The 17740-nt window shown below is 45.2% G+C and overlaps 1 protein-coding gene across 1 annotated transcript; it reads left to right on the top strand.

Moving 5' to 3' along the window:
• The first annotated feature begins 11615 nt into the window (after positions 1-11615).
• gins1 (GINS complex subunit 1 (Psf1 homolog)) lies at positions 11616-15480 on the top strand. Its single transcript, XM_012858628.3, has 7 exons — positions 11616-11851; positions 12160-12224; positions 13159-13257; positions 13339-13429; positions 13510-13626; positions 13702-13776; positions 15329-15480. Exons 1-7 carry the CDS (start codon positions 11777-11779, stop codon positions 15395-15397), a joined length of 591 nt encoding a protein of 196 aa, XP_012714082.1. The 5' UTR covers positions 11616-11776; the 3' UTR covers positions 15398-15480.
• The last annotated feature ends 2260 nt before the right edge of the window (positions 15481-17740 follow it).

Here is a 17740-nt window from a genome sequence, read left to right as displayed (position 1 = left end):
TCCACAGGACTCACCTGTCCACAGGACTCATGTCCACAGGACTCACCTGTCCACAGGACTCACCTGTCCACAGGACTCACCTGTCCACTGAGACCTGCTGAAGCTGAGGACAGACGTAGCAGCAGCGTCTCCTTCCTGGTTCTGCAGCTCCTACAGCAGCTTCTCCCTGGGATGAAGAAGCTGAAACATCCTCATCCTCTCATGAAGCTCACCTTCACCTGACAGATTGCACCAATCAGAGCGCAGATCAGACGGCAGGTGTTCTGGTGTCACCTGCACGGCCGACAGGCTGCTTCTTTTTCACATTAAACTGACGCGTTCACAGATTTTATCCTCCAGCTCCAACACTGCCTTGCAGCAAGAAGGTCCTGGGTTCTATTCCCGGCCCGGGGTCTTTCTGCATGTTCTGCCTGTTCTCCGTGTGGGTTCTCTCTGGGTACTCCAGCTTCCTGTCACAGACTGAAGCGTGTCCGTCAGGTCGGCTGGTGTCAGGAGGACCTGACCCGCTGGGTCCTGCTCCCTCTAAAACACCTGGATCAGGAGATCCGGTCCCTCAGAACCACTGAGAGCGGTGCTGGACCCAACGACCCAGGTCCAGACGGGTTCATGTGGAGATCAGAACCTCTGAGGAGGCTGAGAACCAGGCGGCTCCCTGAGGGACGCTCAGCGCAGAGGACATTTCACTGGAATTACAATTCAATTCACTTTTCAATTCAGTTTTATTCGAATAGCACTAATTCACATCACATCATCTCAAGGCTCTTTCCAAAGTCAGCTTCCATCAGATCCTCCAGGTTGGTGAGAAAGTTTCCTCTCTAAGGAAACCCAGCAGGTTGCATCAAGTCTCTCCAAGCAGCATTCACTCCTCCTGAAAGAGCGTAGAGCCACAGTGGACAGTCGTCTGCATTGTTGATGGCTTTGCAGCAATCCCTCATACTGAGCATGCATGAAGCGACAGTGGAGAGGAAAACTCCCCTTTAACAGGGAGGAGAACCTCCAGCAGAACCACAACCAGGCTCAGTGTGAACGCTCATCTGCCTCCACCCACTGGGGCTTAGAGAAGACAGAGCAGAGACACAGAAAGCTCAGAAGCTCACATTGACCCAGGAGTACTTTCTATGTTAGAGAAGACAGAGCAGAGACACAGAAAGCTCAGAAGCTCACATTGACCCAGGAGTACTTTCTATGTTAGAGAAGACAGAGCAGAGACACAGAAAGCTCAGAAGCTCACATTGACCCAGGAGTACTTTCTATGTTAGAGAAGACAGAGCAGAGACACAGAAAGCTCAGAAGCTCACATTGACCCAGGAGTACTTTCTATGTTAGAGAAGACAGAGCAGAGACACAGAAAGCTCAGAAGCTCACATTGACCCAGGAGTACTTTCTATGTTAGAGAAGACAGAGCAGAGACACAGAAAGCACAGAAGCTCACATTGACCCAGGAGTACTTTCTATGTTAGAGAAGACAGAGCAGAGACACAGAAAGCACAGAAGCTCACATTGACCCAGGAGTACTTTCTATGTTAGAGAAGACAGAGCAGAGACACAGAAAGCTCAGAAGCTCACATTGACCCAGGAGTACTTTCTATGTTAGAGAAGACAGAGCAGAGACACAGAAAGCACAGAAGCTCACATTGACCTAGGAGTACTTTCTATGTTACAGAAGACAGAGCAGAGACACAGAAAGCACAGAAGCTCACATTGACCCAGGAGTACTTTCTATGTTAGAGAAGACAGAGCAGAGACACAGAAAGCTCAGAAGCTCACATTGACCCAGGAGTACTTTCTATGTTACAGAAGACAGAGCAGAGACACAGAAAGCACAGAAGCTCACATTGACCCAGGAGTACTTTCTATGTTAGAGAAGACAGAGCAGAGACACAGAAAGCTCAGAAGCTCACATTGACCCAGGAGTACTTTCTATGTTAGATGGTAATAGAGGATGATCTGCCTCCCCTGATGATGTCACAGCTAACAGAACACCAGACCAGGTGTACCTTCTATGAACAGAACAATGACAGAGAACAAAAAGTTAAAAGCTGAAATAACAACAAACAATGTAGATTGGAGAGCAGTAGGAGAACTCAGCAGAGAGAGAGAAATAGACCCTGATGTCCTCCAGCAGCCTAAGCCTATAGCAGCATAACTATAGAGGTAGCTCAGGGTAACATGAGCCACTCTGACTAGAAGCTTTGTCACAAAGGAAAGTTTTAAGATTAGTCTTAAAAGTAGACGGGGTGTCTGCCTCACGGACCAAAACTGGGAGTTGGTTCCACAGGAGAGGAGCCTGATAGCTAAAGGATCTGCCTCCCATTCAGATAAACATTCTTCTTCTTCTTCTTTTTTTACCAAACATCGAACCGAAAAAGAATTGATGTAATTTATGTACAAGAAGCTCATAGTGATGATGTAACTGAAGCAGACTGGGGTAGAGAGTGGGGGGGGGGGGGTATTTTCTTTTTAAGCCGCAGAACCTCCCAGAGTGCAGGGGTGGGCTTCCTGTTCTCTAAAGCTTTCACCCCAAACTCTACAGAAGAACACGTTATTCAGGGGAGGTGTCAAAGCAAAGTTTGATCATTTTAGCATAGTTTTTATTAATATTTATGCTCCCATCACCAATGCAGAGAAAAGGTGTTTTTTAACAAATTGGGTAAAGGTTGGGTGATTGTGGGTCTGATGATTGTTTTTATAGGGGGGGATTTTAATTGTTTTTAGATGTAATGATGCAGAGCCACACCAGCGGCCCAACATGCTCTGCAGCAGCTGGTCTCTCACGGCCTGCAGGACGTATGGAGGAGGATTCATGCTGCAGGCAGTACACGGTCCCACTTTAAGGAAAACACAATCTCTTTAGCTCATCGTTTTTATTGTTTTAAACACCATTTTAACATGTTTAAAACCTGCCAGATTCTACAGATCACTCGTTGCTTTTAGGGAATGTTTTTATTAGAAACATTTTAACTAGAAGCGCTTACTGGCATTTTAACTCAGCTTTAACTTATGATCAGGGTTTTAGAAAAGTTTTAAGTTATTTTTAAACTGTTTTTAGACAGAGAAAGTCTGATTTTACCTGTCTGAGACAGTGGTGGGACCATGGAAAAGTTCAAATAAACCTGCTGAGTCAGCAGCACACTCTCAATGTTACTCATGACATTACTGGGTCTATCAGAGATCTGGAGATGAATATCGTGGAATTAGAACAACGTAGTGAATCCACAGGAAATCGAGCACATTGAAGCTCTAAGATCTAAAAGGCTAATTTTAGTCTAAAGGAGTCTAAAGTCCAAGGCGTGTGGTCAGGTCCCGGATCCAGAACATCACGGAGAAGGATGCTCCTCTGGCTTCTTCTTCAGCTTGGAGAGGAAGCACGGGCAGAGGAAGGTGATCCATTCCTTACTATCTGACACAGGGCAGATCAGGAGGAGGGCGGTGGAGTTTTACCGTTCTCTGTTCCACAGCGAATATAAAGAGAACGAGGAACTGTTTAGAAGGTTCTGTAATGAACTACCTCAGGTCTCTGAGGAGATAAATACTGAGCTGGAGCTTCAGGAGCTCAGCCCTCCTCAGCATGCAGGGCCAGAGGTCCCCGGGTCACAGTAGAGTTCTACAAGGCCTACTGGGACCTTCTGGCCCAAGACCTGCTAGATGTCTACAACGAGAGTCTGCTCACTGGTTCACTCCCCTTGTCCTGCTGCAGGGCGGTCCTCACCCTGCTGCCAAACAAGGGGAACCTGCAGGACATCAAGAACTGGCGCCCTGTGTCCCTCCTCTGCACCGACTACAAGATCCTCTCCAAGGTCCTGGCTACTCTGCTGGGAAGGGCTATGGAGCAGGTCATCCACCGGGACCAGACCTACTGCGTCCCCAGCAGGTCCATGGTAGATAAAAAAGCCATGTTATCTACCATGGCTTTTAGTCCATGGTAGATAACATCTACCATGGACCTGCTGCGTCTGGACCTGCTGCGTCCCCAGCAGGTCTGGGGACGCAGCAGGTCCAGACGCAGCAGGTCCATGGTAGATGTTATCTACCTAATTCTGGATGTTTTGGAGGTCTCGGGTTCATTGGGTTTACAGACTGGATTGATCTCATTAGATCAAGAAAAGCCGTTTGACCGCGTTGAACACGGCTTCCTCTGGGAAACCTGGAGAAGGTTTGGGTTCAGCGATCCAGGTGCTGTATGGTGGCGTTGTCCTGAAGATCAACGGTAGCCTGTGTGCTCCTTTAGGGTGTAGAGGCGTCCAGCAGGGCTGCGTCTCTCCCTGGATCCTCTCCTTCAGAAACTACGCTCTGGTTTTACCTGGTTTTAGGAACAATATGGTTTTATCTGCCTACGCTGACGATGTTGTTGGTTTTATAAAAGATCAGCATGATGTCACTGTTTTAACTAAGATCACAGAAAAGTTTTCTGTATTGTCTGCTGTGAGGGTGAACTGGGAAAAAGTGAAGCCCTGCTGCGGTGAGTGGTCTGCTGGTTAGGGTTAGGTCCATTAAAGACCTGGAGGGTCTTTAATGGAAGAAAGATAGTTTTAAATATCTTGGTGTGTTTTTAGGCAGTAAAGATATTGTGAGCAAGAACTGGGAGAACATTGAGGAAAAAATGAAAAACAAGTTGTCAAAATGTAATTGGCTTCACTCCCAGATGTCCTATAGGGGCAGAGTGCTGGTTTAAATAATCTTATCGCCTCACAGCTGTGGCACAAGTTGTCAGTTTTAGATCCACCATCTGGTTTATTAGTGAGAATATAATCAGAGATGGTCAACTTTTTCTGGAACGGTCGACATTGGGTGCCCCAGTCTGTCTTGTTTTTATCTAGAGAGGAGGGGGGCAGGGCCTTGTCCACCTGGCCAGGTGATATATTAAAGAATTATTGTTGCTCTTTGACAATGTCATTTGGAAAAAACTGCTCAGTTATATAACTTGATTAGCTTGTTTTTGCCACTTATATAACTTATATTATGGGAAGAACTGGTACTTGTTTTTTGAGTTCACATAAACTAAGAGCAACATATATGCATATATGAGTTTTGCCTGTTATTTTGTTTCTTACATAAAACTAAGAACTTGTATAATTTTGTTAAAACTTGTTTTAACGTGTGGTGGGAACTTATGACAATGTGTTGTGGAAAGGACCGATTTCATGTGAAACTAGAGTTATATTGTGCTTCACACACTGATTTGTGCTCTGAGTTCATGATGTTATTTTATTTCTCACATCGATTGCGCTCATGTTGTTTTGCTTCACACACTGCTGAGATGCTGGGAACGGTTTCTGTTTTGGAAAAATTTTTTGGGAAATGGATCGGCTGAGAAAATGGCCATTATTTCTCCACACCTGGCCCTTTGTTTATAAGTATATAAAGAGGAGACCGCCCTCAGCGCGGTGAAGTCTGCTGTGGGAGGACGCCCGGCCGCGTTGATGTCGCTCTAACCGGACTGACTGACTTCCCAGCTCTGTGCCATAGTGAGAGACCTGTTGAACATCATGCCTGTTTGAAAGCTTGTCGGCTTTGATGCTCGCTACTTTGCTATATTCTGTGGGGAATAATGAAGAACATAGTTATTCTAGCAGAAACAGTGCTTGCTGTTTGTGTTGCTGTATTCTGTGGGGAATAATAAATATGGGCACTATTATCCTAACAGAAACAGTGTTTGTGTTTTCATTTGTGTTTTTGCCGATCTCTTCCGAACCTGAATAAAGATTTCATAAAACACCAGTAGAACAACAACATTTCGTTTACAGTTTATTCAGAGTTCCTAACAGGATCACCTGTATGGAGGGACGTGGCCAGCTAATTTTCTGGGCCTGGATCTGTTTTTAACTGATTTTAGTCGTTTAAAGTTAAAAGGGTTGCCTCAGTTTTATCAAAGCGTTTTTAAATCCTGTGCTTTTTTTAAACAGCGCAGATCAAGAACGCATAATTCTCTGCATTGGCTTTTAGAAGAACCGCTAGTGTGTGGAGCGAGACTGGACATCAGTGACGGCACCGTGCCGGGCCTTTCTGAGGACTTGTCCAGGTCCGGTACGGTGAACCTGCTGCGGCTGGTGGAGGTGGCTGGACCAGGTTTTTGTAGCGTCCAGGAGGTCCATCAGACTGGACCGGGTTTTTGTAGCGTCCAGGAGGTCCGGTCCATCAGGCTGGACCAGGTTTTTGTAGCGTCCAGGAGGTCCGGTCCATCAGACTGGACCGGGTTTTTGTAGCGTCCAGGAGGTCCGGTCCATCAGACTGGACCAGGTTTTTGTAGCATCCAGGAGGTCCGGTCCATCAGACTGGACCGGGTTTTTGTAGCATCCAGGAGGTCCAGTCCATCAGACTGGACCAGGTTTTTGTAGCGTCCAGGAGGTCCGGTCCATCAGACTGGACCGGGTTTTTGTAGCGTCCAGGAGGTCCGGTCCATCAGACTGGACCGGGTTTTTGTAGCGTCCAGGAGGTCCGGTCCATCAGACTGGACCAGGTTTTTGTAGCGTCCAGGAGGTCCGGTCCATCAGACTGGACCGGGTTTTTGTAGCGTCCAGGAGGTCCGGTCCATCAGACTGGACCAGGTTTTTGTAGCATCCAGGAGGTCCGGTCCATCAGACTGGACCGGGTTTTTGTAGCATCCAGGAGGTCCGGTCCATCAGACTGGACCGGGTTTTTGTAGCGTCCAGGAGGTCCGGTCCATCAGACTGGACCGGGTTTTTGTAGCGTCCAGGAGGTCCGGTCCATCAGACTGGACCGGGTTTTTGTAGCGTCCAGGAGGTCCGGTCCATCAGACTGGACCGGGTTTTTGTAGCGTCCAGGAGGTCCGGTCCATCAGACTGGACCGGGTTTTTGTAGCGTCCAGGAGGTCCGGTCCATCAGACTGGACCGGGTTTTTGTAGCGTCCAGGAGGTCCGGTCCATCAGACTGGACCGGGTTTTTGTAGCGTCCAGGAGGTCCGGTCCATCAGACTGGACCAGGTTTTTGTAGCGTCCAGGAGGTCCGGTCCATCAGACTGGACCAGGTTTTTGTAACGTCCAGGAGGTCCATCAGACTGGACCGGGTTTTTGTAGCGTCCAGGAGGTCCGGTCCATCAGACTGGTGGAGCGATTCCTGGAGCGGGTGAAGGAGCAGATGACAGCTGGGGAGAGGCGGCTCCAGCAGCTGAGTGCCAGCCTGACCCAAACGACCCGTTCCCAGACGTGTTCCTGGACCCGGATGTGGAGGAGGACAGTGGACTGTCCACTGTGGACTGTCCACAGTGGACTGTCCACTGTGGACTGTCCACTGTGGACCCCTGCTGCAGAGTCCAGACTCAGAGATGGAATTAAATAAAACAAACCCAAAGGTGCTGTACAAATATGGCATAAAAGTCCTAAACAAGAGAACTCAGTGTGTGGAGTGACAGACTCTGAGAACAAAAACCTCAATGGAGAACTTTATATAAATAAAAGGACTGGAGAACTTTATATAAATAAAAGGACTGGAGAACTTTATATAAATAAAAGGACTGGAGAACTTTATATAAATAAAAGGACTGGAGAACTTTATATAAATAAAAGGACTGGAGAACTTTATGTAAATAAAAGGACTGGAGAACTTTATGTAAATAAAAGGACTGGAGAACTTTATATAAATAAAAGGACTGGAGAACTTTATATAAATAAAAGGACTGGAGAACTTTATGTAAATAAAAGGACTGGAGAACTTTATATAAATAAAAGGACTGGAGAACTTTATATAAATAAAAGGACTGGAGAACTTTATGTAAATAAAAGGACTGGAGAACTTTATGTAAATAAAAGGACTGGAGAACTTTATATAAATAAAAGGACTGGAGAACTTTATATAAATAAAAGGACTGGAGAACTTTATGTAAATAAAAGGACTGGAGAACTTTATGTAAATAAAAGGACTGGAGAACTTTATATAAATAAAAGGACTGGAGAACTTTATATAAATAAAAGGACTGGAGAACTTTATATAAATAAAAGGACTGGAGAACTTTATGTAAATAAAAGGACTGGAGAACTTTATATAAATAAAAGGACTGGAGAACTTTATATAAATAAAAGGACTGGAGAACTTTATGTAAATAAAAGGACTGGAGAACTTTATGTAAATAAAAGGACTGGAGAACTTTATGTAAATAAAAGGACTGGAGAACTTTATGTAAATAAAAGGACTGGAGAACTTTATATAAATAAAAGGACTGGAGAACTTTATGTAAATAAAAGGACTGGAGAACTTTATATAAATAAAAGGACTGGAGAACTTTATGTAAATAAAAGGACTGGAGAACTTTATATAAATAAAAGGACTGGAGAACTTTATGTAAATAAAAGGACTGGAGAACTTTATATAAATAAAAGGACTGGAGAACTTTATGTAAATAAAAGGACTGGAGAACTTTATATAAATAAAAGGACTGGAGAACTTTATATAAATAAAAGGATTGGAGAACTTTATATAAGCCTCCAATAAATAAAAAGACTGGAGAACTTTATATAAGCCTCCAATAAATAAAAAGACTGGAGAACTTTATATAAATAAAAGGACTGGAGAACTGCAGTGGAGGATTCTGCCATCGCCACAAACTCGTTTTTATCCGTCATCAGTCCTGGGGTTTTAAACCTTTTTCTAGTTTGTCTGAGAATGTTTTTCATGTTTTTATGGATTGTGTACGGTTAACTAGTTTCTTTAATTTTTAACAGGCATTTTCAGCCTCTTTGCCGTGGTTTTTAGTAATTGTGTTTTTATTTATGGTGTACATCACAGACGAACCAGTAGTGTTAAAACCCAGATTTTAAACGTTTTTAATAGCGGAAGCTAAAATGGCTGTTTATGTAACACGACGGGACAAAATGCAGGCTGGACCTCAGCTTGATGCCGTGACTCTGGAGAAGCTTGGAGGTTTGTTTCCACAGAAACACCGGGGATTTAAAGGGTTTTAATAATGTGTGATGGATCATCTCTGATCAGGGAGCACTAACTTATAACAAGCTGGTGTTGTAAATATTTATTGTGTTTTTTAGTATCCTTGATCTGATTCTGTAACGGATTTATGTTAAATTATTGTATAATAAATGTTTTGTTAAAAATCATCATCATCATCTTCATCTTCATCATCCAGCTGTGGGATCGATTCCCTCAGAGACAGCAGGTCAGAGCTGATGGAGCTGAACCAGAACCATCCAGCAGGAGAACCTCCCTGAACATCAAGCCTGAGATATTATGGGATGGTGCAGATCAGATTCATGGGTTAAACGGCCTAGTCAAAGTCCAGACCTGGTCAAATTAGTAAAGAAGAAAACATCTCCAGAACTGTGGAATATAATCTTCTCTAAGGCCCTCAGCTGTAGAACCACAGGAGGTTCTACAGAGTATTCACTCTGAGGCCTGAACACTGGAGCACGCCACACTTTTAAGATTTATATTAGTCAACCTGTTGAAGCTGCTCACCATGAATCAGTTTCCTCTCTCTCACACAAACCGGTTCTGGACTGGACCGGACCAGAACAGGCCCAAATGAAAGGGGCGTGGCCACACAAGCCTGTAAGCCTGGACTCTGGGCAAAGTTTGACCAGAACACCTTCCAGGTGATGACAGGAACCCGCAGAACCAGAACAACCAGCGTTCCTCGTGCTTTCTGAGAAACTTCATCACTGCTCTGGATCTGGTTCCCATACGGTTCTGATCCGGTTCTGTCTGGATCCGGTTCTGTCTGGAGCTGGTTCTGTCTGGATCAGGTTCCCATACGGTTCTGATCTGGTTCTGTCTGGATCCGGTTCTGTCTGAATACAGTTCCCATACTGTTCTGATCCGGTTCTTTCTGAATCCGGTTCTGTCTGGATCCAGTTCTGTCTGGATCAGGTTCCCATACGGTTCTGATCTGGTTCTGTCTGGATCCGGTTCTGTCTGGATCTGGTTATCATACGGTTCTGATCCGGTTCCTGTTGGTTCCGTTCAGGATGACGTCAGGCTGAAGGTTTAACTAAGAAACTTTCTCTCATCATCATCATCATCATCATCATCATCATCATCATCATCATCATCATCACTAAGCCTCTATGGCAAGCCGTTTTAACATAAATTCGGTTTTACCGCCCTTACGTTCGAGATATCTCAAATTGTTTTATGACTAGACGTTTTAGCAATTTAAGATATCTCTAATTGTATTTTGACTAGTCAAAATACAATTTAAGATATCTCTAATTGTATTTTGACTAGTCAAAATACCTATTCGAGATATCTCTAATTACATTCTGACTAGTCGAAATGACATCAGATTTTCCATTGAGTTGTATGGAGACGTCAATTCAAGATATCTCGAATGAATTACTGACTATCTGAAATACCCATTTCAGATATCTACAATTAAATTACGACTAGTCAAAATTACAATTCAAGATATCTTAAATTGAGTTTTGACTAGTCATAATTCTAATTAAAGATATCTCAAATGCTACCATAATTCAAGATATCTTAAATGTATTTTTGGATAGGCGAAATGCAGTTTTGACTAGTAAAAAATAAATTTAAGATATCTTGAATTGTAATTTTGACTAGTCAAAATTCCTTTTAAGATATCTTGAATTATAATTTTGACTAGTCAAAATTCCTTTTAAGATATCTTGAATTGTAATTTTGACTAGTCAAAATTCCTTTTAAGATATCTCTAAATGAATTAGAGATATCTTGAATTATTCAGCTTTTCCATTTAAGATATCTTAAATTGACATTCTGACTAGTCAAAATGACGTTACTGATATCTTGAATTACGAAACGGCTTGCCATATCTCATCACACAGGAACCGGAGGCGTGCGCTTTTGTTTTCAGAGAAGCTAAAGGAGGGTGCTGTAATGCTTTGTGCCGTCTCGCATGTGAAAATCAAGAGCTAGCTGGCTTTACCATAATTCCCAAGAGGCAGATGCTTTACCACAGTATAAAAACTGCATCTGGTTATTAACAGAACTGGCCCGAGCTGAAGAATATTCCTTATTTCCAGCTTGGACATGAGTCGACAGTAGCGCTTTCAGCTAGCCGTTTTTCAGTGCATTGTGTGCGTCGGCAGCAAGTAAATCCGAAATTCTTTGCAAATTTCTTAAGCATTCTTCAAGTATACTATTTTCGCCCTCTCTGCATATCCCATACTGAAATAGCTCTTTCTATATTGTGGCATTTTCTTACAATTTTGTCGAAAACAGCCAGCGCCATTGAATGTTCAGGCAGCTTTGGGCAGCTTACAGCCAATAAGGGGCTTACACGCAATGTCTTATTTCAGATATCTTAAATTGTAATTCTGACTAGTCATAATTACGTTCGAGATATCTTAAATTACATCTACGGATGTGTGACGCTTTCAATGACGAATCCGGTGACGTAATTTGAGATATCTTGAAAGGAATTTTGACTAGTCAAAATGTAATTGAAGATATCTTGAATTATTATTCTTCCTAGTCAGAATGTAAATAAAGATATCTTAAATTACCATTCCGGATAGTCAAAATGTAGTTTTGTCTAGTCAAAATGCATTTTAAGATATCTGGAATGTAATTACGGATAGTCAGACGAAACCGAATTTATGTTAAAACGGCTTGCCATAAAGCCTCCACCCTGATCCGGTTCACCGCGTCACTGCTGCTGTTTGTCCCTCCGCGGCTTCCAAAGTGACGTCACAGAGTCACATGATCACAACACAGGATTTTACCGCGAAACCGTTCCCTGGCTCAGCGGATTTATTGCCGGTGGTTTAGCGGTTCCGTTGGGTTCTGTTGGGTTCTGTTGGGCGTGTCGGTGGACCTCGGCTCCAGGATGTTCTGTGAGAAAGCCGTGGAACTCATCCGGGAGCTGCACCGGATGACCGACGGCCAGCTGCCCGCCTTTAACGTGAGTAACCGGGAGGCCAGAGTCCGGGCGGAAACCTGCCGGTTTACGGTTGATCCGCTGTTTCCTGCCGGTAACGGAGAATCCCGGACACCGACTTCACGGTTTCCGTTAAAGTCACGTGTGTTAAACATGTCGGCTCAGATCAAAGTGTTTAAATCTGTTTAATGTCAATGTTTGATCAAAGGGTTCCGCGGCTTTGTTGGCCGGAAGCTGTAAGCCGGTTTGTTAACTACCGGAAAGTTAACGGAACCGCTTTGGGTTCGGTCCAGAACCCGCTCATGGTCCGGTTCCGGTTCTGTGTGTTTCAGGAGGACGGTGTGAGGCAGGTTCTGCAGGAAATGGAGGCTCTGTACGAACAGAACCAGGCTGACGTGTGAGTACTGACTCCGTTCTGCAGCTTCCAGGAGGTTCTGGTTCCTGTTGGACCCAGCTGGGCCCAGATGGGTTCAGAACAAACCCATTAGAAGCTGATCCGTTTGTTATCTAATCCATTCTAGAACAATTAGTTCTAGAATTGATGATTCCTAAACGGCAGAAACTGAAATCTGTATCAGGCTCCGCCGTCTAACCCCGTCCCCCCAGAACCGGACCAGAACTGGACCAGAACCTGCCCAGAACCGAGAGGAGCAGAGACCTGCTCACCTTGGAGAAGGAGAACCTGGATGTGTAGCAGAGGTTCTGCTGATGGAGCAGAACTTCAGGCTGTGGATGTGGTGTCGTCCGGTTCTGGTTCTGGTTGGATCGCTGAAGTCCTTCACATGTTCTGATTTAGTTATTAATATTTATTTATTTATTAATATTTATTTTTATTTATTAATTAAAATGTATTCATTAATATTTATTTATTTAGTTATTAACATTTTATTCATATTTAATCTGTGGATCCAAACACTGTCTGGTTCTATAAACTGTGACCCGGTTCTCCAGCTGAATGCAGCCTTTCTAAGACGTTCTCCACTGATACTGAAGCTCTTATTGGGAAGTTAAAATCACTCCTTTGAAAACTTATAAAGTTTTAAATGGCTTAGCTCTGCTGATCTTTTATAATTCAGTCTGAGTCCAGAACCTTTCCATCAAACAATCAGCTGCTGCAGACTTCAGAGGAAAGGAGATCAGGTTTTTTTCTGTTGTTGCTCCTGTTCTATGGAACAGTTTACCGTTCTACATTAGATAATTTTAAATCGCTTCTTAAAACTCATTTTTATTCTTTGGCATTTATGTGAAGTGTTTTGATTCTCTGTTTTTATCTATTTGTGTTATTGTTGTTAGGGTTATTGTTAGTTAGCACTTTGGTCTCTGTCCTGCAGGAACGAAGCGAAGAGCGTCGGCCGCGCTGACCTCATCCCCTCCATCAAGCTGCGCCACTGCTGCCTGCTGAGGAACCAGCGCTGCGTCGTGGCCTACCTGTAACTCCGCCCACAGTCATGTGACGGCCTGGCCTGCGGTCAGGTGACCTGTGATGCTCACCTGTCGCCCTCTGTCTCCAGGTACGACCGGCTGCTGAGGATCCGAGCGCTGCGCTGGGAGTACGGCAGCGTGCTGCCCGCCAACATCCGCTTCCACATGTCTGCAGAGGAGGTGAGTGACATCACTTCCTGTGGAGGGGCTTGTGCTGGGTGAGCTGAACAGGAGTTCTCACCTGAGCGTGTTTTGTTCAGGTGCAGTGGTTCGGTCAGTATAAAAAGTCTCTGGCCTCCTTCATGCGCTCCATCGGGGGAGAAGAAGGCCTGGACATCACGCAGGACATGAAGCCTCCTAAGAGCCTGTACATCCAGGTGAGCCACACCTGTCTGACCTTTGACCTGCACCTGCCTCTGGCCTGCACCGCTGACCTCACTGTGTGCTTCCAGGTGAGGTGCCTGAAGGACCACGGAGAGTTCGAGATTGACGACGGGACGGTGATCCTGCTGAAGAAGAACAGCCAGGTGAGACCAGGAAGTTCTCACTGTCATCTGATTGGCTCAGGAACCAGGAAGTTCTCATTCTCATCTGATTGGCTCAGGAACCAGGAAGTTCTCAGTCTCATCTGATTGGCTCAGGAACCAGGAAGTAAACACGGGCTGCACTCTGAACACAGTCGTTCTGTTAGCCGCCGCTAAAGCTATGCTAGCACGAGAACCGCGACTTCCTGCCGCCAGAGATCAGCCCACCAAGGCACCTGTCCTCCCGGCCTCCCAGCATGCATTGCAGCCGTTGTTCCTCTGCAGGTGGGGGGTCCTCATGGCGGGGCCATCCTGTAGCTTTGTGGGGCTCAGAGCCAGGCGACTGAATTGAGCTCCTTCTGTGAAACCGGTTATTTTCTATGGCCGCTGTCAAAGCTCAGCGTGTGGCCAGTAGGCGCTGGGTCAGCCAGACAGACCAGGACAATAGAGAATTGCCTGAACTGTATAATTTAATGGAGCAATAAGTGAGACATTTACCTAAATCATTCTCATTTCTCCCCCAGGATATTAGAAATGTTCCTTAGAAACAATCATCTCCATCAACAACGTCACGTTTTCCTCCTTTCAGACCTGCAGCTACGGTCCAGAACTACTGCAGTTCAGTGTAGTCTGTCTTTACTTCCTGGTTCCTGAGCCAATCAGATGAGAGGTCCCAGCACACAGCGCAGCATTTGGTGTTTAATGTTAGTTAAAGCAGCCTGCAGACATGGAAGCCAGTAAGAGAAGCGGAACCAGAACCAGAATAAAACATAGACCTGTCCTGAGGAGGTAAAGATTCCCAACAGCAACAGTCCGTTTGAAGACGGCAGATTAGATTGTTGTCAGTGGCAGGCTGTTGTACCGCTTTCAGCGCCTTTAAGATTTTATCGCCATGAAAACGGAGCTCTTCAACGAGCTGATCCCTGGACCTGAAGGATTCATGACCCACAGCCTCCTCTTCCCTGCTGCTTCCTAACTAGCAACGCTAGCGCTAGCTCCTTAGTGCTAGCTCCTTAGCAGCACTTGCTCCTTAGTGCTAGCTCCTTAGCAGCACTTGCTCCTTAGTGCTAGCTCCTTAGTGCTAGCTCCCTAGTGCTAGCTCCTTAGCAGTGCTAGCTCCTTAGTGCTAGCTCCTTAGTAGGGCTAGCTCCTTAGTAGCGCTAGCTCCTTAGTGCTAGCTCCTTAGTGCTAGCTCCTTAGCAGCGCTAGCTCCTTAGCACTAGCTCCTTAGCAGCGGTAGCTCCTTAGTGCTAGCTCCATAGCAGCGCTAGCTCCTTAGTGCTAGCTCCATAGCAGCGCTAGGTCTTTAGCACTAGCTCCTTAGCAGTGCTAGCTCCCTAGTTCTAGCTCCTTAGCAGCGCTAGCTCCTTAGTGTCCAGGTTGTCCCAGGTTCTTGCAGCTGTTGTGCATGAATGATGACGCTGATGCAGGAAGTGAGGAGATCGTGAGCGTATGGTCTGGACTGTAGCGGGCTAGCAGCCATGTCTCATGTAGCGAAACTGACCGGTACCTGTTAGCGCTCAGCGTCCTGACAGGAAGTTGTTTGTGTCCCCAGCACTTCCTGCCGCGGTGGAAATGTGAGCAGCTGATTCGCCAGGGCGTTCTGGAGCATGTGATGTCCTGATGTCCAGCAGAGAAGTTGTCCCTGAACGCCTCGTGGCCTTGTTGTCCACCTTTGTACAAATAAAGTTTGCTTTTTCTAACCTCTGAGTCGTCACTGAGTGGGTGAGCATCGAGCAGCCGTTACAGTGAGCTGCTGCGGCGCCATCGCTGCTTCTGTGTGTGTGTGTGGGGGGGGGGGGGGGGTTAAATGGGTCAAATGAGCAGAACTGGAAAGCATCAAGCAGGTGAGAACAGGTCTTAATGAGGGACCAGAGAGAACGGCCGGTCTACCCTCAGTGGTTCTAGCTCACTGTCAGACTCAGTTTATGGGTCAGGACAGGTGAGATCAGCCAGGTAACTAAACGCAGCGTCTGATCCAGCCTGGTCTGGTCTGATCAGTAGTAGATTGATCTACCAAGATTCAACACGGTAACTGCAGGAAATAAGCAGCTGGAAGTGCCGTTGAGAGAAATTAGGAATCTTTAATGAAGGCAGAGGAAGAATATTAAACCATTAATTAACAAAAAGTGAGTTAGAGGCAGAGAATTACTGAAACACTGAATGCATGAGTGATATAAGAGTTATTTGATAGACAATTAAATCTCACACTTCACTCATTCAACACAAAGGAGGGGGGGGGGCATTGATTAGGAGTGTTTAATTAGCTAAACCAGGGAGTCAAACTCATTATTATACAGTTTCACTTTGGCATCAAGAAGTCATTTAAAGGCCGGTTGAACATTTATAGATTATACTTTTATTTCACATAAATAATAAATGTACAGTAACAAAAGTAGTACTGTAGGTCCAGTTTATACAGTTTAACTGAAAAAAAACTTTTGGTATTGGGTGAGTTACAGTTTAAACTCATTCTGCATCTCTTCTCTTTCTGGACATTTCTGGGTTGTTTTAATGTGTTGTGGAAAGACTGACACCTAGTGGCAGGATGTTGTTACTACACCGTTTTAGCCACTTTAAAAGGATTTATGCCTCTACTTTATGACATGTCTCTTTAGCTCTGGAGGGCCGGATAAACTGCCTTGAGGGGCCAGTTTTGGCCCGCGGGCCTTGAGTTTGACATGGAGTAAAGCTTTAATTGGCTATAATCTACATATGTAATTAATGATGGGATGGTAGTTAGTTTATGGCGATTGTACTGAAACAACAATTTCCCTCTGGGATTATTAAAGTAGTTCTGATCCTGATTATTGAAATGACTGATATGTTCATCTTTTGCCAGCATTGTTCACCCATCCTTCTAAGAAATTAGTTACACTGATTGTCTTATAGGTGTTTAATTTGTGCCAACCTCACTTTATATTAACATTACAGGCTATATTTAGATTTTCAGCTGAAGTAAAGGTGCGTTATTTTAGTGAAGATATTTGCTGTAGCTCTAACAGTGTTGGGGGGAAAATATCTGAATGGAAACTAAAATATCTGAATGGAAAATCAGAGTGAAACACTTAATCTATAACAGCAGCAGTAACATTCCTGACATCCAGCTGCCTCTGAAAGACTTTCTGTCTCCTCCGTTAATAAAAAGCTGTTGCTGGCATAAAGACAAAGAGTAGCACAGAGTTAGTTTAGAGCTGAGCGTCTCCTTATTGTGTTAGAAAAGCGACGTGCTGCTGAGAATATAGAGATCAATCATTGACTGGTGGAAAACTGTAATGCTTTAAAATATAGTAACCCAGAAATCAGACATGTAATCGTGATCAGCCTCATGACAGATCCTCTGCAGCATCTCCAGGTTCCTCCAGAGACAGACATGCCTGTCCTGATGCTTCCTTAGCAGATCTCAGCTAAAGATCTAAGCTAAATGCTCAGCATTTAGCTTAGATCTGAGCTACGTCTGAACAGCAGCAGCGCTAACGTCTGAGCAGCAGCAGCGCTAACGTCTGAGCAGCAGCTCTAACGTCTGAGCAGCAGCAGCGCTAACATCTGAGCCGCAGCAGCGCTAACGTCTGAGCCGCAGCAGCGCTAACGTCTGAGCTGCAGCAGCGCTAACGTCTGAGCAGCAGCAGCGCTAACGTCTGAACAGCAGCGCTAACATCTGAGCCGCAGCAGCGCTAACGTCTGAGCCGCAGCAGCGCTAACGTCTGAGCTGCAGCAGCGCTAACGTCTGAGCAGCAGCAGCGCTAACGTCTGAACAGCAGCGCTAACGTCTCAGCAGCAGCGCTAACGTCTGAACAGCAGCACTAACGTCTCAGCAGCAGCGCTAACGTCTGAACAGCAGCGCTAACGTCTCAGCAGCAGCGCTAACGTCTGAACAGCAGCGCTAACGTCTGAACAGCAGCACTAACGTCTCAGCAGCAGCGCTAACGTCTGAACAGCAGCGCTAACGTCTCAGCAGCAGCGCTAA

This window comes from Fundulus heteroclitus, chromosome 22, assembly GCF_011125445.2.
Source record: "Fundulus heteroclitus isolate FHET01 chromosome 22, MU-UCD_Fhet_4.1, whole genome shotgun sequence".
In the NCBI taxonomy this organism is placed as follows: domain Eukaryota; kingdom Metazoa; phylum Chordata; class Actinopteri; order Cyprinodontiformes; family Fundulidae; genus Fundulus; species Fundulus heteroclitus.
Note: the sequence above shows the minus strand (reverse complement) of the source record. Positions and strands in the feature narration are given on the sequence as shown.